Source organism: Lissotriton helveticus, chromosome 10 (assembly GCF_964261635.1).
Source record: "Lissotriton helveticus chromosome 10, aLisHel1.1, whole genome shotgun sequence".
Classification (NCBI taxonomy): domain Eukaryota; kingdom Metazoa; phylum Chordata; class Amphibia; order Caudata; family Salamandridae; genus Lissotriton; species Lissotriton helveticus.
Window position 1 is genome coordinate 49,562,835 of NC_136071.1, and position 24,606 is coordinate 49,587,440.

The following is a 24,606-nucleotide window of genomic DNA, read 5'->3' on the forward strand; positions in this document are numbered from 1 at the left end:
AAAAAAACAATCAGAATCTTCAAGCAAGTATGGCACTTGCCAAAATCTGCATCGCTTGAGTTTGGGCTACTAGATCATCGAGGCGTCGAGGCCGGCGCATACATCAAGCAGGGTAATAGGTTGCAAAACTCCAGAGAAAGTAGTCTAGAGGCCAGTCTGTGGCAAGAAATATTGTCTGTCCAAATCAGGCACAAACACAGACGCCACCTTGAACACTCCCTGCAAATACTTGATGTTGAAGAATACTGGGGAATAAACCTATTACCCAAAAGGCTTTAAAGCTCTCCCTCAAAAGAAGTGCTTGACTCTGGTCCTTTCACTCAGATAGGGCACAACTGTCCAAAAGAAAACATGCCTGGTCAGTTCTCTCGGAATTCAAACCAATAGCAGAGGCGCCCTATCTATCAAGCACTTATGCACTTTCCTGGAAGAAAAGGTTCATGGCACTGAGGATGGGCGAATGGCCCTTCTTAAGACACCTACTAGAATGACGCTGCCCAAGGGACAGCACTGAGTGCAGGGGGTACGGCTACCACTCTGAATCAATTGAGTGTGTGGTCTGCGTCTGTCCCGCACTGCTTAATGACAGAAGGATCCTGCTGCGGGGCGAATGGAACAAACACAGTGCTCAATTGTGTTGACAAGCCACCAAAGCTGCTATGAACCCAGAAAACATGATGCTCAACATCCAGTACACCAAATGTGTCACAAGAGCGGCCAAAAATCTAGGAATGACAGGTCTGCAAGCACTCCCGCCTCAACCTGCACTCCAGTGAAATCACCGAGCCTCTAATGATTTTTGAACACTCTGAGCCAACCCTCAAATGCTGCTTTTGTTTCTACTGTTTTACTTCCTCTCATTTTATCTTTATATTTGTCCTCAATAACCATGATATTGTTCTAGCCAGCCTACTCTAAACACTAGATAAACCATGAATGCGGACAATAATGAACATATAACCACCAGTGACATTTCGCCCTAATGAACTTTCAGCAACATCACCGCTTCTTCCTTAAACTATTTTGTAGCATAGATCTGCTTTTTAACTCTTAGTAATATCACCACTTCTTTTTAAGTCATTTTGTATCACCAACTTGCTTTTTTAACTCTTTTGTATGTAAGAATTACTTGTTTTAATTGTCATGATTTTAAGTAATCAAACAACAAAGACAAATTGAAATTGAACTTGAAGTCTTGTGGTACTGCTCTCTCTGCTGCTTTCCTGTTAGAATGACAGTTGATGTGACAAAAGATCAACATTCTAAACTGTTGATTAGAACATTGTTTGAAATGGAATAAAAATAGCCTTTTTTGGGAAAAAAGGCATTCCTCAAAAAAGTTTTGATAAAAACAAACAAACTGAATGTTGAAAACATAATTCAAAGTTTCCATTAAATTGTAACAATAACAATGTAGTTTGAGGAATTATTTTTCCATTAATTCACATACAACCATTAGGACTGGACCAAGGAGTTCTACAGTCAATAAGAGAGCAAAATATACACAAATGATGGATGGAATGCGGAACAAATCAAACATACACACCCAGTCAAGAAAGCTGGGTTAAATCCATTATTCTTTTGCTCATAATGCCACCCCAGTTTAGACCCAGTACTATTCAAATCACTCTTGGCCCTGCGCCTCATGGGAATAGTCCTTCCGAACTGCTAAGCCAGTTCCTCTCTGGACTAGAAGCAAGTAACCTGAGGCTGGTTTCAGGGCGTCACCCCATATCAGCCAGGCATGGCCCCGTGCGCCCCATGTCACTGGAGTCAAGCTAGCTTGACTGATGAGGGTTGAAACCCCAAAACCTGTCCCAGGATGCTTGTTCCCAGTTCAGTGAGGACCTGGCCTGGTAGTTCCGGCTGGACTGTTCCCATGGGGAGCAGAGTCAAGACTGAGTTGCATATGGCTGGGTTTACACTGGAATGGCATGAGGAGCAAAGAAAACGACGGATCTAGGCCCAGATCTCTGTACTGGGGTGAAAGTATGACATTGTTCAATATTCTGTCCATCAATTGTGCCTTTTGCATTTGTCACCTCGATTGGGACGGGTATGAGCAGAAGCGGGTCCCGTGCTCTACATGCCACTGAAGACAAGATAGCCTGGCTGATGAGAGGTGAAACCCCTAAAACCGGTCCCGGGATGCTTATTTCCAGTCCAGGGAAGACCTAGCCTGGCAGGTTGGGCTGGACTGTTCCCATAGGGAGCATGGTCAGCACTGATTTGTATATAGCTGGGTTCAAACTGGAATGGCATGGGGAGCAAAAAATTATGGATTTAGGCCCAGATCTCTGTACTAGGGTGAATGTTTGACATTGTGTAACATTCTGTCCATCAATTGTTCCTTTTGCATTTGTCAATAAGAGAGCAGCATCTTGCAGCTATTCTTGCTTTAGGGCTATGCACAATATGTGCTGGCTATATTAGGAGGACAGCATCACCATGTGTTGCTTCCAGTAGGTGAACAGCCACATCCAACTCTGCATTAGGAGGCCCGCTCTATCCAGCTCCTGGAGGTCAGCAAAATCCAGGTGAATCCTTTACTGCTTCATCATCGCTTAGCTCTGTCTGCAATATGAGATCTCTTCACTTTTAGAAGGATGGGACCATCCATTGTTTACAGTGGGAAATAACTGCCTTGGGTTCTATGAGGTAGAGGTTCTCTACCCGCTCCATGATTAGCATTTGTTGCATTACTTCAAATCATTACTGGAACCTAGGCACCACAACCTATGTGTAGATGTTTGACTAACATCTTCTTCCTGAAGACACAGCACAGCTTAAAGACTGTGGTCCTGGGGGAGACACTTCTCTGGCATACTGTAATATTTCTGGAAATGTCAGGGGAGTTGTGAGGGCGGCTCTGGATCTGTGTCCAAAAAATGAAACTGCAGTCAACGTACAGGGACAGCGTCTATATGTGGCTCTGCAGACCCACCCCACTTGACCTTGCCATATCTTAGGGTTTAAGAAAGAACTTGAAAAGAATTGTGGCTGGGATTGAACCATCTCTTTCGAAAATTAGAGAAGATCACCTTCTTGTTCTGCAATAAGACAATTTCACAATATGAGGGCTCTTTAAGGGACAATTTGGTACATTTCTCACAATGATGGGATTTTGAAATACCAAGAGGAGATTACCTTTTCCAGGAGAAAGTCTTTTGATGCATTTGCCTAACCATTTATGCAAGGAAAATTGAAACATTGATAAATGATTGACAGTAAATTAAATTACCAAATGTGCTAGAACACTTGATCTAACAGTTTAGTGTATAGAATAACAATTGTATCAGATGACCAGTCTTTATATATGTGCTATAATTGCATGAATTTTTATATAAAGTTATTACACCTTGTGTCTTTCCCACACATTGATGATACTGAAGAATTTTATATGATTTGCATTATGTTTATGGCTTGTGTAAGAAAATATTCATCAGCTCTATTTTCTATTCATACAGAATATGCATATCTGAATACTGTGGTGCATTCAAACTACAATTTGAGCTTATCAAAAGTCAGTATTAATAAATTTCTAATGGCTTGAAGATCGTTTCTCACTTTCAAGAACAGTGTAGAATGACTTAAAAGGGATCTGAAATAAACTCTCAAAAGCAGTGGTTCTTAAATCTTAAGCTGTGCTTGAGGACTACTTGGGGTGGTCGAGGCCTAGTCAGTGGTCTGCGACTGTGTTAACAATTTAAATAATATTAAAATTAATAAAGTATATTCAAATAAAGAAGGAAATTTGAAAGTGTTTTTGCTATTTGATTGTGAATTAAACAAAATATTTCAATATTTGAGCATTTGTTTGTCTTTTGTATTTTTGTGTATTGTTTTCAAGTTGAAATCACAGCTTTCAATAATGAGTCAGTGGGGATCCCTGGATTCCAGTAATGTTTCAGTGTGGGTCCACTGAAGCCAAACGGTTCCCTGGTACATTTCTCTTGCCCTGAAGGATCTTTTGCACATTTGGAGAATAATATTTTCTTCCTTGATCTTCTTCAGGACTACACTACACTGTTCTAAAGCATTAGACACAGAGCATCATTCAATGCTACAAGCATTAGGTGGTCAGCACCATTCTGATCACTGTGTAGAAGAACAGGTCCACACAGTGGTGCCTGCACTCATAGGATCCCACTATGAAAGGCCTGCAACTGGAAGACAAAACACCAGCTCTGCGTACATTTGGAGAACTGCCTATCCTGACTCTGCCTATATTTGAGAGAACAGCACTAACCACCTCTCCACACACTAGGCCAACACCACAACTCTTCATATATTCAAATGTCAAAATAAATGTAAAAGTATAAAATTAGGGGCAAGGAGAGGTGCAGCAGACCTTGCATGTACTGGTAAGATGAGACCAGCCAGCTCCTCCTTACCACGGGCAGGACGTCACCATCTGCAGACTCCTCCTCCTCTCTCTTAATCAAAAAATCTTCTATGTCCAATTGAAAGGTTTCGTTTGTTGCGCTCTGAAAAAAAAACATCTATCTCAAATTTTTAACTTAAAGTTTAATTCAATCAGAACACTGTGCACCTGACTGCATAAGGAACTAACACAGTATACCAAAAATATCTGCCTTCTTTAGGGGAACACCACCACTCTACACTAATATCAAAAGGCCAGTCCCACCACGCCTGCAAGAGGATATCTCTGACTGTTCCCTGACTTCCTGAATGAAGCCAGTATCTTTACAATGCTTAAACCTCACATGAGAGAAAGTTACTCCCTACTTGCTTCATTTTAGGTCTGGGATCAGGCGAAAAACAAAAACCATAAACTAAACACAATATCCCACATGACCTGTATTTCTTCTACTATAGCTCGAAGTGTACAGTGGGCTGACCAGAAACAAGTTCAAGCTTTAATGAATACATTTGCATAGTTTTTATTTACTTTTTTCATTGGTAAATATATACTTCAATACTTTTTACTTGCATATCCACAATATTATTTACAATTCTCATAATCACTAAATGTTTACTTTTTCCCTTTATGTATCAAAGACCATTTTTACAAAACCTTTATATATTTTCCATTAAAAGCCTTTTTTAATGCACATTATTGCAATATTGTTACTTACACGAATATTTTCTCCCCATCACTCAATCCACAAAGATAGGAAACACATCCTCTCACATATGCCACTCGTACCAATCCCGGCCACACCCCCCATATAACAAGATTTACAATCCGAAAAGATCTTCTATTTCAGCCGTTGTTGTGTTGCGGGCTAGGATCTCTCCAAAAAAACAGTCACCCCAAATTTCAGTAGGAAAAAAAGATTCCAAATCCACCTTCTTCAGGACCACACTAAAACTGGCTTTTACTCTGGGGGGGCAATGGGGGATTCTCGGAAATGGAGTATGCGAAATTGACGCTCAGGACCAAACGTTTTTAATATCTCTATGTTATTTTATTCCACTGTTAGAACCCATTGCATTAGGACCCACACCTTGATAAAAAAAAGTAATGAAAAGGTGATTATAAAGACACATGGTCAGTGTGTTGCCTATTACAGTATTAACTTCTATCCTGAACCCAGCATTCACTGTGCACAGAAAAATGCATCCTTAAATCGTGTAATTCCACGAATATAGGTAAAAAAAGGAGCAAGAGGAACAAAGAGAGAAGAGGGCTAGACCGTTGCGTGTGCATGCATAAACAAAAACCAGGCTCTCTTTTCCACCACTATTTCATGTGAGAAATGCGTATGCAGCCTGGGGATACCGAAGGACAGGTATGTGGTTTTAATGTACTTATTTTAAGTAGTATAATTACTTGCTAATAATGGGAGGGGGAGGCGTGTAGCGTTGTGGGCTACACAGAGGCCACGGAGTTTGTTCACAACTCCGTGGCCCTTCGCGTAGCCCCGCTAGGCCCACTAGGCACTGGGTTAGTCCTGACACTTTATTTATTTATTTTTTAAATAGCTGCGTTAAAACATTAGGTGTTCCTCCCTGTGTACAACTTTTCCCAGGTTGTATACAGAGAGGGGATTCGTATCAAGTCAGGCCAATGCTATACATATCATGTACACTGCCATTGCTATGGCTAAAAAGGCACCTCCTTCTTTTACAGTTAGGCTAGATATTCCCAGCAAAATTAATGGCGGGTCCATATCGACCTGAATCTGTAGTTTCTCATCTAAAAATCCCTTTATCTCCTTAATCAAGGGGTCAAGCTAGCTGCAGGTTGCAAACATATGAATTATGTTTGCCTTATAAAAAGCACATCATGGGCAGTAAACACCCTTCCCATTACTCCACTTTGCTATTATATTCGGAGTACACTAAAGCCCAAAGCATGTCTTATAGAATTGGACTTGAAGATTAGCCGGAATGAATGTTGTCTGGGTGCTTCAGAATATATTTTGGAAGGTGGCCCCCGTAATCCCTAGCCTTTCTTGCTACTTGTTGGAACATGTTTCCATATTATCTTTGGTATGCTCATTCAGCACCTTATAAAGAAGTCCCTATGAGTAAGGTCACATTTTGAGGTCAATTCCATGTATGTTACAATACCTGTGTGGGAATAAAAGTAGCCTAATTGTTTAATACCAGCATCAAACAAGGTCTTAAACGATAAGTCATTGAAAATATCTGGTAGGTTTCAATTCTGCCAAAGCGGTGTGTAGTAGTTTAGCCTTTTGTTTGGTTTGAAATTCCCCTTCCCGTTGTCCACTTACACATGCTATATTAGGTTAGCAATATGTGGCTAAATAGACGCCATTTGCATTCACGTTATACAACCCACTGAGTTATCCTCGCAACATGTAAGCTTCAGTTAGCTTGTGTGAATCTATTTTGTATTTCGCAATCACTAGAAGACTACTTGGGCTGTGCTCGCACTAGCCCTTATTTCTCTATGTGCTTGCCTCAGCAGAGCACTGTACTTCGTTATAATGTTCCCTCCTGTTCAAGGCTGTAACCCGACTTGCTAATGAACTGATATTCTTTTCCTGCATTCCAATCTCAATGCGTAGCTCTGCTCCCACATTAGGAGATGCTGAGACTCGGCACAGTGGCCTTGGGCTACTGATATTGCACCCATCTGGCAGGTGTTAGCTCATCTCTCTGTACCTCCTTTGTTCATGCCTGGCCCAAGCCGGCAACTTTCCATTAGAGGTGTGGCCGGAGTCTCAAGTAAGGGCTTATTATATATTTGCGTACCCTTACATTGCAGGCTGACTGGGCTCCTCAGCAGAGAATATGCTGAATAAATGTATGCTTGTATTCTCCACCATCTGACCGACTCTTCATTTTGGGGAAGGCATAGCAGGTGGGGGTGCATAACCCATGTGCCCCTAGAGGGCCCGTCCTACACTTTCTAGCCCATTTAGACGCTGTATTGACCACCATATTTTAAAGGTCATAAGTAGCACCTTGAACTGGACTCTTTTGTAGTACCCATAACGTAACTGGTGCCAAAGGGAACCCCAGGCATCAGGGCCAATCACAAGTTCCCATGGAGTAGGATATTCTGTTTGCATCCTTCTATTATCACTACTCAAGGGAGTGGAGAAATGTGTGAGTGAGGTGGCCCACCAATACAGCTTCGAATTAGAGAGGGCCAGGCCTCCACGCTCCCTGGGTAACGATCAACATTTAAAAGCTCTTCTTGGCCGAGAGTAGGCCCAAAGAAATTGTGCAAAAATATTCTCAAACTTTTTATTCCAGAAATTTGAGAAGGCGAGGGGTATTGCTCTAAAAAAAATATAGCAGTTTGGGAAAACAGATCATTTTTATTACATTGGTTCTAATAATGAGGGTTACACCTACTGGCTCGTTTGATGAACAAAAAATACATTTCCTGCAGGACAAATAGTTTGCTAAAAGGAGTAGGCAGTCCATGTTTGATTCTTTGAGAGTGTGGCAGAAAGAAGCAAAGCAGCGACACATGCAAGCAGAGAAAGAGGCTTGAAGGAAACGGGTGCAAACTATCACGCAGAAGGCGGTAGCCTATGAAGGAGAAAAGACAGAGAAAGGCATTGAATGCGCAGATAGGAAATTCCAACTTCAGACTGACAAGGAAGATGATCTTGTTGAAGAACTCTTGGATTCTCGCCCCCACCACCCTTTGCGCCACAGTGGATATACCCTATGGTCCCCACATCCCATTTCTTGTCCCTTGTGCAGCCGTTTCTAGTACTACTGCCTTAACCCAGCCCCCCATGCCTCCCTTGTATTCCTGCCAGCCACAGGAACGGATGCTGTTACTTCCCCTGTCCTCTCTCTCCACTCTCCTGCCCTGTCTCTTGGCTCTGTCTCGTCCACTACGCCCCCTTCCGTCCCTACAACTCTGTCTCCCTACATGATGGTACATGTCTCTGCATCCGTCCCTTCCCCTGTGAGTATAACTCCCCAAACGCCAATGACAATGGGAGCCATTTCAATTCCAAAGTCATTGATTTGGTGTGCATGGGCTTGCAAATGACTCAGAAATTCTATGCAGCAAACCACCCTCAATCAGCAGGCCTTCTTGAGAAATACAATGGTACTCTCAAGCTAAAGCTAGCAAAATTCATGAAAGTACAGGATTGCAATGGCCAGAAGCGCTGCCCTTAGCATTGTTCTCTACGAGACTACCAGTGCATTCTAGGACAGGGTGGTCACGGTACAAAGTTGTCTATGGGCGCTCCGCTAATGTCTGGGGGTCCCAAGACCCAAAAGTTTCTCTGAGATAGAGTACCCTCTTTCGATAGACTATCTGTATCAATTGTCTAAAGACCTTCATTTTATCCACCAACAGATACACACCACTCTGCAACCAGTACCAGAGGGGCCCAGACATCGACTACAGCCTGGGGACTATGTGATGGTTTGACATTTCCAGTGCAAAAACTGTTTGGAGCCAAGGTGGAAAGGACCTACTCAGGTGCTGCTCGCCACTCGTACAGCTGTCAAACTAGACGGGCGGAAGCACTGGGTCCATGCATCACACGTGAAGAAGGCGCCTCTGCCACTTCCATACGATGCCTGGGTTCGGGACGGAATCGCCGACCAGGAAGGTGAGCTGGTGTCTCATTTTGTCCCTTTCTCTGACGCCTGGCTGAGAGGGGTGCAGATGGACAAGGAGAGTGACGAGGCCTTATCCCGGTCAAATACGACACACAATCAGTGCTGAAGGCCCACTAGTAGCATTTGATTTACAGGCCCTGGCACACCCAGTGCACTTTATTAGGGACTAACAAGTAAATCAAATATGCCAATCATGGAACACCAATCCATAACACAATTTACATTGGGAGCACGTGCACTTTAACACTGATCAGCAGTGGTAAAGTGCCCAGAGTCCTAAAGCCAACAACAGCAGGTGAGGGCCATCTCCAACAGCTGCGCAGCAACATTTTACTCATGTTGCTGGCAGCCAATCAGAGTGCTTGCTTCCATGGGAGTCTGACTTCTGCGAGAGCGAAGTAGCCCAAAGTAAATAAAGCTCCCTGGGACAATCAGAACGCTCGTTTTTCAATTGGCGCTCCAGAGAGGGTTTTTGAGCCTCTCGCGGACCCAACCATCCATATATACAACTATTTTTACCCTTGATATCTAAAAAAACTAATGAACGGATTTCCATCATATCACAAAAAGCACAATTAGCAGACCAAAATCTAGCTTTGTTATATGTTCATTGTCGGCATCGCTAAGTTGGCATCAGCCTTGCTGCCATGTTGCTGCTTTTGCACGTTACTACATGACTTTATTATGCAAGACTCTGTTTGTGCATTTCACATGAGAAGTTTCTGCCTTTCGCCTGCTCTGCTAATTACTGGAGTTTAGTCTGAACATGATGTGCGATGTCAATAAACAATGTCCCTTGTTATTCTGTTCTGGTCAGTCCCTAGCACCTAGACATAACGTGCTAAACACAGCTGTCCTATTGGAGACTCGTGCTTTTGATAATACGAAGATGCATGTTTGTTCCCACAGACATTTGGAGAGAAACCTTTCCATGGAGAAGAGGTATGCTGTGCCTATGATGTAAAGCTTACATTTAGGCTTTAAGGCAGACACAAAATCTCACCTTAGTTTCTTTCACACTGTCCCAATCGATGGAATCTCGGATGTTTAGTTCTTCACACAAAGGAGGCAAAGTTGCTCTTTAAATTGCGTAAGTATGAGCATGCTATACACTCACGGTTTTATTGCAAAATTACAAAAGCGCCTATTGAAGGTTGCCATTTTTCTTGCTTTTTTAACACATCATGGGGCATATTACCAACGATTAGCGATATTTATCGCTAACGAGGCTTAGCAACGAATTTCTTAACGCTAAGCATCGCCGGAAATTATCGCAGAGGTAACTTGCTATTAGCAAGGTTTATGTCAGAAGTGATAAAAATCCTCGCGCTAACTGCCAAATGAGAGATTATCGCTGGAAAACCAACGATAATCTCTCGAAGTTTGGCGTTAGCTTGATGATAGGGGCTCACAAACTTAGCCATGATATCCACCTTCCATAGGATATCATGGCTAAGTTAGGAAAATATCAGGTGTAAAAAAAGCAGCGCTAACTGCGGTTAGCGCTGCTTTTTTTTTATCACTAACAGGGTTAGCAAAATCCTTGATAATAGGAGAAATGTCGCTTAACAACATTTCTCCTATTATTTTTCTCTGGAACGCCCCCTTTGCATCTCATTAGAGATGCAAGCGGAAGCGTAGAGAAAAAGGGTGCTAACATGCGAATTTGCGTGTTAGCACCCTGTTGCTGATAGGGAGATCATTTTATCTCCGCTTTCTTGGCTTTTAAAGCCAAAAAAGCAGAGATAAATCCCTTGATAATATGCCCTCATGTTCTCTGTAGGTTGGTTTGCCAACTCACTTCATAGGAATTCTTATTTTGTACAGTTAATAATAACTTTTTCCTCTGAGCAGTTTGCTCTAAGCTGTGGGTAAACAGCATTCAGTGGGCAGATGCTGAAACGGCTCAGAAATTATAATGCGGTGGGGGTGCAAAACTTTTCACTTCCTCAATTTAACATGGGGTTTATTTACATAGGAAAGATTTGCTGTGCAGAACTCCGAAACCACTAAATTAAAAGTCCGTCAAATTTTAATGGCGAAGCATTTTTTCCCAATCATTCAGTGTTCATTCAGTTTTTGGTTTAGTGAATTTTCACTCAGCTCTTTTGGCGATGTAAGAAAAAATGTAATTCTCCACGGCACGTGCCCGAACTATGTTTTTATCTGATATGGCACTATCACTGGGGAAACAAGTATAATGGATCTCTACTCCGTGGTCTACAGCATATTGCGGTTGAGGAGGAGCGGGCACCTCACTGTTTGCAATTTACACCTGGTTGCAGTGACAGCTGGTAGTTCCGCTTCTCTTTGGTTCGTAAAACCCTGTGGGCCCACTGGAAGCTCTCCAAGTACCGTTTGTAATTGTGATCTGGGCACTGGGTCCACTCACTCCGCCACAGTTCACAGCACATGGTAGGGAACAATCTTAAGATAATATATCTGTATAATAGGCTGAAAACAAATGGCTTAGGGGACAATTTTATTTATGTTTTAGAGTTTTTATGTAGGGCAAACTAGATTCGAAGATATCAGGGCGCTTTACCTGAGCACCAGTTTCATTACGCAAGGACAGATTCATTGCTGTTAGGCACGGGGAGATTAAGTGATTTGCCCAGAATCACAGGAAGTTGAGCGTCGTTGCAAAGACTCGAACCTGGTTCCCTAGCTTTGAGGTCGATCGCTCTAGCCGAAAAGCTACATCCTCTTCCTGGCTCATCCTACTGTGCAGTTTCACATCTGAGGTTCCCTCACATGACAGAGTGTAATCAATTAAGCAATTACCATTTTATTTTTACTAAGTGAATGGAATTCAAGTGGAAATGCTACTGGGAGTCCCAGAAGGCAAATAAAAGAAAGCAAGAGCTATGAAGAAGGATGTTCTCGTCAGTGACAAGGTTGACATCCTTTGAGCATGCAACCCTGAACCTAAATATTAATATAAAAAAAATTCTCGCATTTACATTTACAGATTGTGCCAGGCTCATTTTGTGCCAGTTATGTGAATTGCAAGCGTGGCTAGTTCGCGCAATTTCCTGCTGTCGCATTTTGCTCCCAAATAGACGCTTCATCATGATTCCGCAACAAAGTGCTTGGAAGGTTGGGTGTCTCCAGTCTCGCGTTTATGCAGATCAGAGCTTTTTATGATGGGAAATTTTGGCAGCCTTCTTGTGCCTGTGTTGAACGGAAGGCTTTCTAGCAATGTATGCAACTCACGCCTTATATATATTTTACACTTTTGAGGTACTGAAATTCTGAACCAGTTTTATAAAAATCGTCATATCATGACGATTTTGGTAACATCAGACCGAAAATGGCGAGTGTAGGGTGTACGAGTATTTTCGTCGTGTTCGAGTGACGAGATCACCATGAAATCAGGAAATCCGTCCTGAACCCTCGGGTTCCATTTTGTGCACGGCAGCCATTTTGTGGTTGCCCTCACATAGGCCGATGACAGTGGCCGAACTAGTCTCTAAGCACACGTACACCTTAGCTGACTTCTGAATGACCTGAGCAAGCGACCCTCTTGCCTAAAGCCAAAACTTGTTAAACCAGTTCCTTTCCCAGTAGCTGATCAAGATTACTGATCAAGGCACACGACACCGTCAAAGCTTTTATTGCTCACAACTATGTCTTATCTTGCTCACACCTGTCTCTGCTCTTTTCTTTACGGTCCGTTTACGATGGGGATGTGCCCGTTTTTATGATGGGTTCGATCGACCTGTCTGATGAAGAATGTTGGGTTTGACCAATAATTGATTATGGGCTGGACAAACTGAAAAATGGGCTTGTCATCATGATTCTGCTTTTTCTTTGTCGTGAAAACATGTGAGTGGTCAAACTGTAAATAAGGAATGTTTGCCTGAAGCATAATATTTGGTATAAAAAGGGATGACTAGCTTTGTAAAGTTGAGCAGTCTCCTGAGAACATACACTGTGTTGTACTTCTAGGATATCTGTTACTGGTTGCAGCCAATAAATTTGATCTTTGACGTCACCAAGAAGTTTCTGCGTTTCTGTAGTCTGAGACAGGAGAATCCGAAGTCTTTGGGTGTGTCCCCTGGCACCGCTGGGTTCTAAATAACCCGGTACTTCATTTTAGGACCGCTGTAAAGTGCCATTTGTTGCCTGACTGTAAAATGTCTGCACTTCATGTGGCATGCAATTATATAGCAATACAATCGGAAGCATAAAGGCAATGGACACAAATGATAACATGATTAACTTTGTGGCGACTGGGCCGAGGGTTCTGGGGCAAAGGGCGATCTTACGAATAGTGCTTCCAACCAGTCCATTCCTGACCTAGCTCCACATGTGGGCAGTGCTTTCTTTTTATCGGAGGTGGCAGGTGGTGGCCCTCTGTACTTATTTATAGGGACCAAACATTGTTTTTCAGCATCCAACTTTGGCCAATAGCAAGATAAAGGGGAAAAGAAAAAGGACAAGAAAGCTGTGAAATCAGAGACAAAAGGGATAAAGCAGAGATGAAAAACCACTTGCAAGAATGAGACAGAGGCAGGGTACACAGGGTGGAGGTAGAAGGAGGTGTGTGTTGATTTGTTCAAATCAAGACCTGACAGTCCTGGGATACAGATGCCCTCGCAAGAGCCAGCGCTGGCACAAGTGACGTAGTAAAAGCTTTAGCCCCTGTACTTTAAAAAAATTAATTGAGCTCTGCTTTTGGCATCCACTGTAAACTCTTTCAGTCTCTAACAATCTTTTCTTCTCTCTTCCTAGACCTACTCCCTGGAGGCTCACGCATCAGTTGTGGCTGGTGCAGGTAAGTGCGATGGGGCGGTGGAGTGGTGCGGGGGAACAGAATAGGTTTAATTTATTTATTTAATTTGACATATTTGTCGTCTGTCGACTTCCCCGCCCTGCCGCTGCCCCACAGCGCTTACTTACGCCGGCTGCTGCTGCATTTACATGCACTGTAATGCTGCCAGTTCCATGTGCAGCTGGACCCAGATCCATTTGATCAGACAACATTGCTCTGAAGTAAAATAGGCAACATCATTGAGCTTCTATTAGTTCTATTTTTTTAATCATGGTGTCCTAAACCCCCACTCAGGGCACAGGTCCTTAAAAAACAAGTGGGGGGACTAATAAGAATAAGCAATGCACATTGGTGTCACATGACATCATAGGAAGGGATGTCACCACCTCAATTACTTTAGTAACGCTCAACAATTTGAGAAGGTGCAAAAACAAGTCTGGGACTGAGTGGCTCACTTCCATTCAAAAAGTTTATGAAAGGGGGGCGTGGCTAGCAGCCGATCATGGCGGCAACATAAAGGGCGAGCTCCGTAGTTAGAGCGGCCTCTCCACACATCTGTGCACTTCCGGCCAAATCACGATCTCTAACGGAGGGACCTGACGCCCAGGACCGGGCAGAGTCGACGGCAGCATCCCCGGAGGAAATCCGACGCCGGGTGGAGAAGTTCTTGTGGGACGCATCTGTGGCCTGAGCAGCGACGGAGACCAAGGGGCTGTCCTCTCTGAAGCGGCCGACCGGAAGTGGCACGGACTTGGGCGAGAATCGCCAGAAGCGCTCCGCTGGAGCGGGACTAGGCTGCGGTGAGAAGCGGAATTGGCAGCAGAAGGGAAGCGAAGGTGCCGCCACAATTACAGGCAGCCGGACTGCGGGCTGCGGTGCATGGAAGATTCAGCTGCGGGTAGGAGCGTGCCGCCATATTGCGACACCGCAACCAACTCGTGGACCGGGTGGCATCCAGCGCCAGTAGTGGAAGGCGGAGACACGCGTGTGTAACGTGGACGAAGTGCATGAAAATGTTACCGCCGATTTAACAAATGCCCCCAGGAACGGCTTGAGAGGGGTGATCGAGTCCCGTAGGCTCACTGACACCGTATCCGTCAGACGCGGAGACAGGCACCGGCAGGCTGCTACCGACTGGGGTCCGAATGGTAGGACCGGATACTGCACACCCTGACGGTGAATAACTCCGGTGGCGCTGCTGAGTGGCCCCGAACTGCATAAGACCGCGGGGAGTGACACTGAGGAACTAAAGAGGCCTGATGCCCGCCTGGACCCGCTGGCGCTGCAGTGCATCGACCCGACGACAGGCCCCAGGGGAACACAGAGTAGTGACGACCGCCTCAAGGGCATGCAAGTCCCCACAGTGAGTAGCGGGTGGTTCTGCCTACCTGATTCAACTCCTAAGAATAGCTGCGGCTGGAAGACGGCCCACAAGCTGGATTCTGCTCTGACCCCCACATAACTCGGCGTGAGAACGCCCGTAGCAGCCAGCTTGACTGTGTGATACCTGCCTTGCGATCACCAAAGTGCTGTGCGGGCGCCTGGGCGGCAACGGATCCAGTGCACAGTGGCTAACACCGGCCCGGCACACCTGTTGCCAGCAGAGACATAAGGTGCACAGAGAGGCCCTTTCCAAGGATGGTACAAGGACAATCGTCAGCACAGGAGGTGGCAGTACACCTGGCACTGGGTAAATAGACTGGCAGTTTCAGATTGCCCATAAGCCGGGGACCGCAGTGGTAGGACTCCCCGACAGGCTGGAAATAAGGCATAACACCACCACAGGGACCGGACTGAGTCACTGCAACGCTTGCCAGACAACAACTGAATGAACAGGGTGTACAATTTGATTGTAGGTGCCGCAGGGGAGTAGGGGGCTGCATCCCGGACACACAACAGATTGGTTCGGATCCCTCCCATATCCTCTTCCACAACGCCACACAGGGGCCAAGCACGAAGGCGAGTGGAGCGGGGCACTGCGGTGGCCAGCATGGCGGGCAGGGGCTCAAAAGGAGGCACCACACAGACCCGTATTGATAAATACGCCTGCGATAAGGGCATCTCTTCCCCAACAGAAGGGAGAACACCCGCCGGTAAGTCCGCAGACAGAGCAGGTGGGAAAAAGGCAACGCTGGATGACGTAATGAAGGCCTTGACACAAGTACAAGCAACGGTGGGCTCGATCTCTACTGAAATCACTCTTATCAGGGCATACTTCAACAAAATGTCCGAGAAGGTGAGCTCCATGGAGGTGGTTACGAAATCGTTGGTGGAGGACGTCTCGGAGCTGCTTACGGCGTTGGAACGGATGTCGGCGGAGAACAAAACGTTGCGAGAGAGACTGGATGATCAGGAAGGGCGCTCCAGGAGAAACAACATCAGGATCCTTGGGGTTCCGGAGTCTGAGGGCACCAGAGCAATGGACCTCTACGTAGAAGAGCTAATAAAAACGGAACTCCAACCCAAGGGCCTATCCACCTTCTTTTACGTTGAGAGAGCACATCGAGTCCCGGGAGGGCGGCCAAAACCGGGCGCAGCTCCACGACCAATCCTGGCCAGGCTGTTTCCAGGTCCGTATAGCAGGGGGGCAGGGAGGGGGGGAGTTCAGGGAGGGGTTGTTTTCAGTTTCTGTTACATGTTTGACTCATGGTGGTTGGGTATGGCACAAAGACACCGACACATTGGTCGGCCCACGACTAGCACGAAGGTCGCAATCCATAACGCACACAAGTCTTACACTACAGGATAGAAATGACACACGGCTTGCAGGTTGGTGCCCTGGATGAGGGACTTCGCACGGGGCCGGTCGCACCACTGCAATTGATGTCTTGGAATGTGCGGGGGTTGGGGGACAAGATTAAGCGGGGGCTGGTCCTGCAAAGTATTCGAAGGTGGAGTCCCGCTTTAGTTTTTCTTCAAGAGACACAATTGGTGGGCACAGCTAGTCAGGCATTAGACAGACGGGGTTACCACATGATAGTACATTCAGATTTCACCTCAGGATCACGCGGGACGGGTATACTGATGCGGAAGTATTCCCCGTTCATGATACAGACCACTAAAACGGACGACTAAGGCCGCTTTGCGGCGGCACACGGACAGTGGGAGGGCAGGCCGCTAAACATAGTGTCTGTTTACATTCCACCAGCACTCCATACAGTTGCCTTTCCTGACCTAGGAAAATTTCTTCTTGAATTTCCAGAGGGCGACCTTATTATAGGAGGTGACTTTAACGCAGTGGCACATAACATGCAGGATAGATTCCCGGTCCGAACGCAGACCTCGGGTCCCTCTCGATTCAGTGAGTTCTTGGAGGCACAGGGGCTGATAGACGTCTGGAGGCAGTTACACCCTGAGGACCAACAGTACACCTATTACTCCACTGTTCATAATAGTCTGTCGCGTATCGACTATTTTCTTGCCCTGGGCGACAGCCTCCTCACCATAGGTGATGTACAGATCAGACCTAGGGGCATATCGGACCACTCTCCACTCATATTGACTTTGTCGTGCCCAGAGAGGGCTCGCAAAAGAATATACCCGATTTTTCCAGGCTATCTCAAGATACCGCCCGTACGTAAGGAATTGAAAAAGGTGACCCAGTATTATTTTGCGTAAAACGCGGACTCAGTAGCGTCACCTACGATCTTGTGGGAAGCCTACAAAACGGTACTTAGAGGGCAGGCCATCACGACCATAGCGGGGCATAAGCGTACGCAAAAACGGGAACTGCTGCAGTTAGAGTTAGAACTTAATAGGGCGAATGCAGCCCACATGGCAGACCCGACAGTGGACAGGCTGCACTCGCTTCAACTCTGCCAGCAGCTCCATGATGACCACCTGAGGCGACGGACAGTCGAGAATATTGCGGCAACAGCGCACAGAGTCTATGACATTGGAGATAAGGCGAGTAAACTCCTGGCCTTGCTGGACAAAAAGAAGGGAGGCAATAGGAATATTTTGCAGCTACGGGGTTCCGACGGGACACTGCACACGCGACCATCGATGATAATAGAGGCCTTAGCAGATCACTACCAGGAGGTATACACCCCGGGCGTCGAAATAACACCGAGAGCGGCGGCGACAGCTCTCCACGGTGTACCGACTCAGACCTTATCGCAAGAAGCAGTAAATGAGCTGGAGGCTGACCTATCACCGGAGGAGATACAATTAGCTATCAATGCGCTCCACTCCGGTAAAGCCCTGGGCCCCAACGGGATCCCTATTGAGTGGTACAAGGCAATGTCTGAAACGCTAAGTAAACCCCTACTGACCATGTACACAGAAAGCTTGGAGCGGGGGATCCTGCCCCTCGACCAGCGTATAGCTACCATTGTGGCGATCCCGAAACCGCCCAAGCCGCCCACTGAGTGCGCGTCATATCGCCCCATATCACTCATTAATGCAGAGGCCAAAATTCTAGCTAAATTATTGGCAACAAGACTGATGCCTCACCTCGCGCACTTGATCCACCCGGATCAATCCGGCTTTATGCCGCACAGGAGCACGGCGTTGAACCTCCGAAGAGTGCACGGAGCGATGGCGCAAGCCCCATTATTGACGGAACCGGCAGCCATCCTGTCATTGGATGCCAGGATGGCATTCGACATGGTGGAATGGCAATACCTATTCGCAGTGTTGGCACACATGGGCTTTGGCCCCAAATTTATCACCTGATACGGCTCCTGTATGCGAGTCCGGTGGCTCACGTGACCGCGAACGGACATATCTCCCGCGAGATACCATTAGCAAGGGGGACGAGGCAGGGATGCCCGCTCTCACCTTTGTTATTCGCCTTAGTTCTGGACCCGTTGGCCACTATCATTAGAGCTTCCCCGTTATTGAGAGGAATACGCTGGGGAGACAGCTGTGAGGACAGAGTCTCCCATTATGCTGACGACATGCTAATTTGTTTGTCGGACCCAGAGAGGGGTATTCCGGTACTCCTGGCACTGTGTGATACGCACGGGCAGACTTCCGGCTACACGGTTAATTGGACGAAGTCGGTCATTTACGAACTTAGGGGGTCCCTTGCCGAATCTTCCCGCCGGCTGCCCATTGGCGGTGGCAGGCACCTCCTTCCGATACCTGGGGATCCACATCACCCACGATGACAAGGTCTTTTATGAGCTGAACTTACTGCCACCGCTCACTCGACTGAGGACTGACATGAGACACTGGAAGGCCCTTCCTCTGACATTTCTGGGGCGGGCAGCGCTGTTTAAAATGATGGCGCTGCCACGTTTTCTTTATGTATTGGAAAAAACACCGACTCTGGTGCCGCCCTCTTATTTCCGAAAAGTCACGTCTGAAGTAACTGATATGTTGTGGGGCGACCGCCCGGCCCGTATAGCACATATGAAGCTCGTCCGCGGCTGGTACGACGGTGGGATAGCCCTGCCGAATGTACAGTTATACTACTGGGCGGCACACCTCAAGGTTCTTAACCAATGGCTGCATGCCCCGCAGGACGATCCGGCATACCTCGCAGATAGAGCGCAACTGGGCACACACAGTCTACTGGCCCCACTGTACCACAAGGGACTGGCAGCGAAACTAACGGGCCCGACGAGGCACACAGTGGCGCTATGGCACAAGGCACAGGCGAGGCTCAAATGGGGAGGTGTCATAACAAAACTTACACCTCTATGGGACACCAAGGCGCTGGGCCACCTACGACGTAGCAATGGGTTTACTCAATGGGACAACATAGGAATCTCCACGGTAGGAGACATGTGGACAAAAGATGGGGTGATCCCCTTCGTGCACCTTCAACAACAGTATAACCTAGGCCCTAACGAAACCTACCGCTATATCCAAATACGACATGCGCTGATGACGGTAATCGAGGTGGGAGCGGGGGTCCCTGAATCTTCTTCGCTGGAGGATCGCCTCCTTACTGACTATATGAAGGCTAGCGCCACTTCCCTCACATATCGTAAGCTACTGAATAACCTGCCAGACCCCTTACATAAACTGAGGGAGAAATGGGAGGGCGAACTGGGCAAAATGGACGAGACGGAGTGGAATGCTGCGAAGGCATCCCTGAAGGAAGCGGGCATTTCGGCTCGATTCAGGCTGGTGAGTTTAAGATACTGCACCGGGTTTACTTCACGAGGACCACTTTACACAAACTGCATAGGGCTGACCACCCGTATTGTCTCAGAGACTATGGAGGGGAAGGTACATTGTGGCATACACTTTGGGAGTGTCCGACTATAGTTGAATATTGGCGACAGGTACTACGTACCATCTCCCAAACTTTAGAGGTATCCCTTACACCTGATCCCCGCGTATGCTTGTTGAATGTATGGGGACCGAATGACCTGACACGCCAGGGACAACAGTGGGCCATTGTGGGAATTATGGTCGCCAAGCGAGATATAGCGCAAAAATGGGGTGCGGCGGATGCACCAACTTTGGCGCAGTGGTGCAGAAACATGGATATGCTTCTGGTGATCGAGCGGGCAGTGTATAAAATGAGAGCTTATCCTCGCAAGTGGAATAAGATCTGGATGCCCTGGAACAGCTACCGGGGAGACTTGTGCGAACCTCTACCAGAGGAAGACATAGATAGTTCAGAGGATGAGGAACACGTAGACTAAATAACTCAGTAACTGACTGTCCGTAATGGCACTGTGCTATACCGGGGATCAACAGGCTGATCAGCCAGTTCTTTTAGGGGGCCCTGGGAGTGTGAGGGATAGGATGCGCGCCTGGGTTGATCTGCCGAAGTGGGAGAATGGCAACATTTGTTTACATGTATGTTACTTATCGAACCTATTGAGTCATATGTTTGGTTATGGTTATAAAACACAAAAGTGAGACGAACTCTGATCTTTCCAAGAATAATTGTCTAGCTTTCTGCTATATTGTTGATAAATTGCTGCCGGACCGAAGGATGTCGGCTTAATAGCTGTGTATTTAATTTGGCGCATTATCTAAATATGTGGCAGCCGGCCTCAGGGTTGTAGGCACAATGCTGTGTACATTGAGCAGATGTTAATAAAAGTCTTACGTTTAAAAAAAAAAAAAAAAAAGTTTATGAAAAGGTTGGTAGGTATCTGCCTGACTTGAGGGTACTTACTTAGTAGGTGATGGGGCTGCTTCTGAGAACACTGTCCCTTTATGACTCAACTACATAAGTAAAACCCTTGTAAAAACAATATGCACATATTTTATCTTGGAAATCTTTTATTTGAACTGTCTAATAAGCCTCTGTCATTTAACCGCACCCACTCACAAGCCTGAAGTTGACTTAACCCTCGTACTGTTTTTAATATTATTTGCTGGATATGCCCTGGGATATCCGAATGACGGTCGATTATGAGGTGTACCAGATTCCAGACATTTCTGTCAGGTGGTGGGGGGCCCGACAGTTAAAAAAATTCAGCTTGGCGGCCTCAAACTAAAAAAGTTTGAAGACCTCTGCTTTAAGGTATGGGGTCTGCTGACAAAGCCCAGAGATCTTCCTTTATGTAATAAACAACATCTTACCAAGGGGAGGGTGGTTAGGTCGTGTAGTCCTTTTTCCACTGTCTTTATAAAATGACATCCCCTTTCATATTCTATGGAATTGTAACAATGCTAATTGTATTGAGTTTATGCATTTCGCTGCAGGTGGTGGCACATGTACTGCACTATAGAGCACATTAGTTAAAATAAACATTTTAAACTATACAGTGACTCTGAACGTTCCTACTGTGGACAAGTATGAGTGATCGAAAAGGTTGTCTTGCTACCATGATTATTGAGAGAGTCAGGAGTGTTGTGTTGTGAGTTGTCTAATCATTTGTAGCTTCGTGATTATGTAGGAGAACGAATGAGACGCTATAGCTAGTCAGTTTTGAGACTTTTGGGTGCTAAGGTGGAAGGTAAGTACAACCCTCATACACTGAGGTCCTGTTTTCCTGCGCCTAGTTCTGTGTATGTGCAGAATCCCTGCAACAGCTTCCTACCAAATTTGGTGTAATTTTGTTCAGCAGTTTTTGCTGTAGCTCTGCCTAAACAAGTCAGTGCATGGGGATTTTGTGTTTTGGGACCCACCTTTTTTCTCGTCCCCTCTTGACGGATCACCATGCACAAACTAGTCAAAGAGTAGCGCCTTGTTGGAAAGTTTCGTGGAGATTGGTCAATAGGGACCAAAGTTATTCTCACCACAATCAATTTACTGAAAAAAATTAAAGGTTACAGAGACGTTACAGTTAGGTTCACATTTTACACACACAAAACAATAGGAATTCAGAGGTTATGGTTATATTTATCTGAGCACCTGTGGTTATACTTATCTAAAGAAACTATTAGTTTATAATCGACTATAATGCTCTTGTAATCTTTTTCTTTTGAAGTACAGTAATATCTAACCACCGGCACGCATGGTTGTGCATCGCTCGGGGCTGCCTGCTTCCAAACCCCCGCATGTAGCCAACCCCACGCTGCGCACAGCCTTTGGTCGTGCGCGGTGAAGGTTTGGTGTTTTTTTTCTCTTTTTCTCTTTTCATTGGTAATTGCTGTTTTGGGTTACAAATCCAAAATACTTGTTGAGGGGTTCCTATTCAGTTTAAGCGATGTAGTTATCTTTCCAACTCATCTTCATTTTAAAAAATAAATTACATGTTCCTACACAACACATCCCCTTGTTTATTGGACAAGCAGGGGACACCATACATGCATTTATGTATCTTAAAAAATTGATTCCTGTTACCTTTCAGCAAACCTTTGACAAAATACAAAGCACAGCTGTGGTAGCCATTGACAAAAAAGCCTGAGGTTGGAGGAAAGGCTTTTGCTGGTAGAGGTCCTCTTCCGTACTTCTCACCCTCCACAACCACCCATGTGCAATCCCCCTTCATATCTTTAACACAGAGTCAACATTCTAGCTCTATTTTATACCCTCCACTGCCCCTGAGCACAGTCCTTGTCCTGTTGCTGGACTTGCCCACATCCACTTCCTAAAGTTGCCATCTGGCTGGTTTTGTACCGGAATGGCCAGTATTGTAATATCCTTCCAATATGAAACATTAAAAAATCACCTAAAGCCGGTATTTCTTACCCTTATCAAACATACGTTAAACAGTTATTGCAAGTAGAAAACACTATCAAATGTGTTCTACAGCAGCCATAATAAACCCTGACTGATAATTTGAGTAAAGAAAGACAGAGGGCCAGATTTAAAAGTCATTGGAGGAGAACACTCCATCACAAACCTGGCGGATATCTTGTCCGCGGCATACGATTGCAGTCTGTCCTATGGAGATTGTAATACGGCAGATGGGATAGCCATCACATTTGTGACGGATTATCCCCTCCACCAACTTCTCAATCAGGTCCAGAATCTCATGGTAAAATGAATACAGACAATTTCAGAATGTTAAAAATTGAACAGAGGGCTGGTATTTGTCTCTGGAACAGTTAGTTCTGCCTCTTCCCTCCTCTAAGGAGCATTTCTCTTTGTTGTTCTCTTTTAAGGAGACTGACTGTCTCTGACTGAAAGAAAAACAAATACGTATTTTGTTTCTCTTCATAACATATTCAGCACATTGTTAGCTTTGAGCATGCTGCACACTTCAGATGCTTTGAGACTATACACAGCAGCTCAGACAATCTGAGGGGGCTCCCTCAATGTAAAGAAGAATGGACTACCCCGCACCGTGGGGGCTGCGCGGGTGTTAATTACGCCCCAGCCGCAGTCATCAAACTATGGTCGCTCCGACTTTTTATTGGATGGGTGGACCCTAGTCTTGGCGAGGAGGGAACTTCATCGCCGATGCAATGGACGTCCCTCTCCGCCAAGATATAAATCAGGCCCTAAATCCATTAATCAGTTGACGCATAGCCTCCTCAGTCAGGGCCAGAATGACCGCGTCCTCAGCAGACAATAGTATTGAAATCTTCTCATTGCACACTTTGGGAACATCAAGATTGAGAAGAGGATTGAGATGTTTTCTGATGGCATTCAGAAGTAGGCAAAGAACAGTATAGGGGGAAACAACCTGTACAACACAACCATTACATCACACTACACTTACAACGCCGGCATTACATCGCAACATCCTTTACAACGCATCACACTACAACGCAGGCATAACAACGCATGACACTGCATCGCATGTCACTACAACGCTGGCATTACAATGCATACCATTAGAACGCATACCATTGGAGTTAGAATAGTAATTTTTAACCCTTACACTATCCAACACTTACCCTACTGTTGCACCTCCTGGAGTTAGAATAGTAATTTTTACCCCTACACTATCCAACACTTACCCTACTATTGCACGTCCTGGAGTTAGAATACTAATTTTTACCCCTACACTATCCAATACTTACCTTACTGTTGCACCTTCTGGAGTTAGAATAGTAATTTTTAACCCCTACACTATCCAACACTTACCCTATTGTTGCACCTCCTGGACTTAGAATAGTAATTTTTACCCCTACACTATCCAACACTTACCCTACTGTTGCACCTCCTGGACTTAGAATAGTAATTTTTACCCCTACACTATCCAACACTTACCCTACTGTTGCACCTCCTGGAGTTAGAATAGTAATTTTTACCCTACACTATCCAACACTTACCCTACTGTTCCACCCCCTGGAGTTAGAATAGTATTTTTTTACCCCTATACTATCCAATACTTACCTTAAATGCAATGTAATGGAATGCGTTGTAATGGTATGTGTTGTATAGGTAGTATGCGATGTAATGGAATGTGTTGTAAAGACAGTTATTTTAAAATGCAATGTAGTGTCATGCGATGTAATGGAATGCTTTGTACTGGATGTTG

General features: G+C 45.5%; 1 protein-coding gene across 10 annotated transcripts in view; it reads right to left on the minus strand.

The window, feature by feature from the left end:
* LOC144785024 (uncharacterized) overlaps positions 1–24,606 on the minus strand; it is a 409,707-nt gene that overhangs the window by 67,038 nt on the left and 318,063 nt on the right. For 8 of the 10 annotated variants that reach the window (XM_078664142.1, XM_078664148.1, XM_078664147.1 and 5 more), the window contains one exon: positions 4,395–4,487. In XM_078664142.1, coding sequence (XP_078520268.1) covers positions 4,395–4,487 — 93 coding nt within the window. Of the gene's footprint in view, positions 1–4,351; positions 4,488–21,859; positions 21,984–24,606 lie in introns of all 10 variants that reach the window. The other 2 variants (XR_013601741.1, XM_078664149.1) reach the window with 2 other exon arrangements.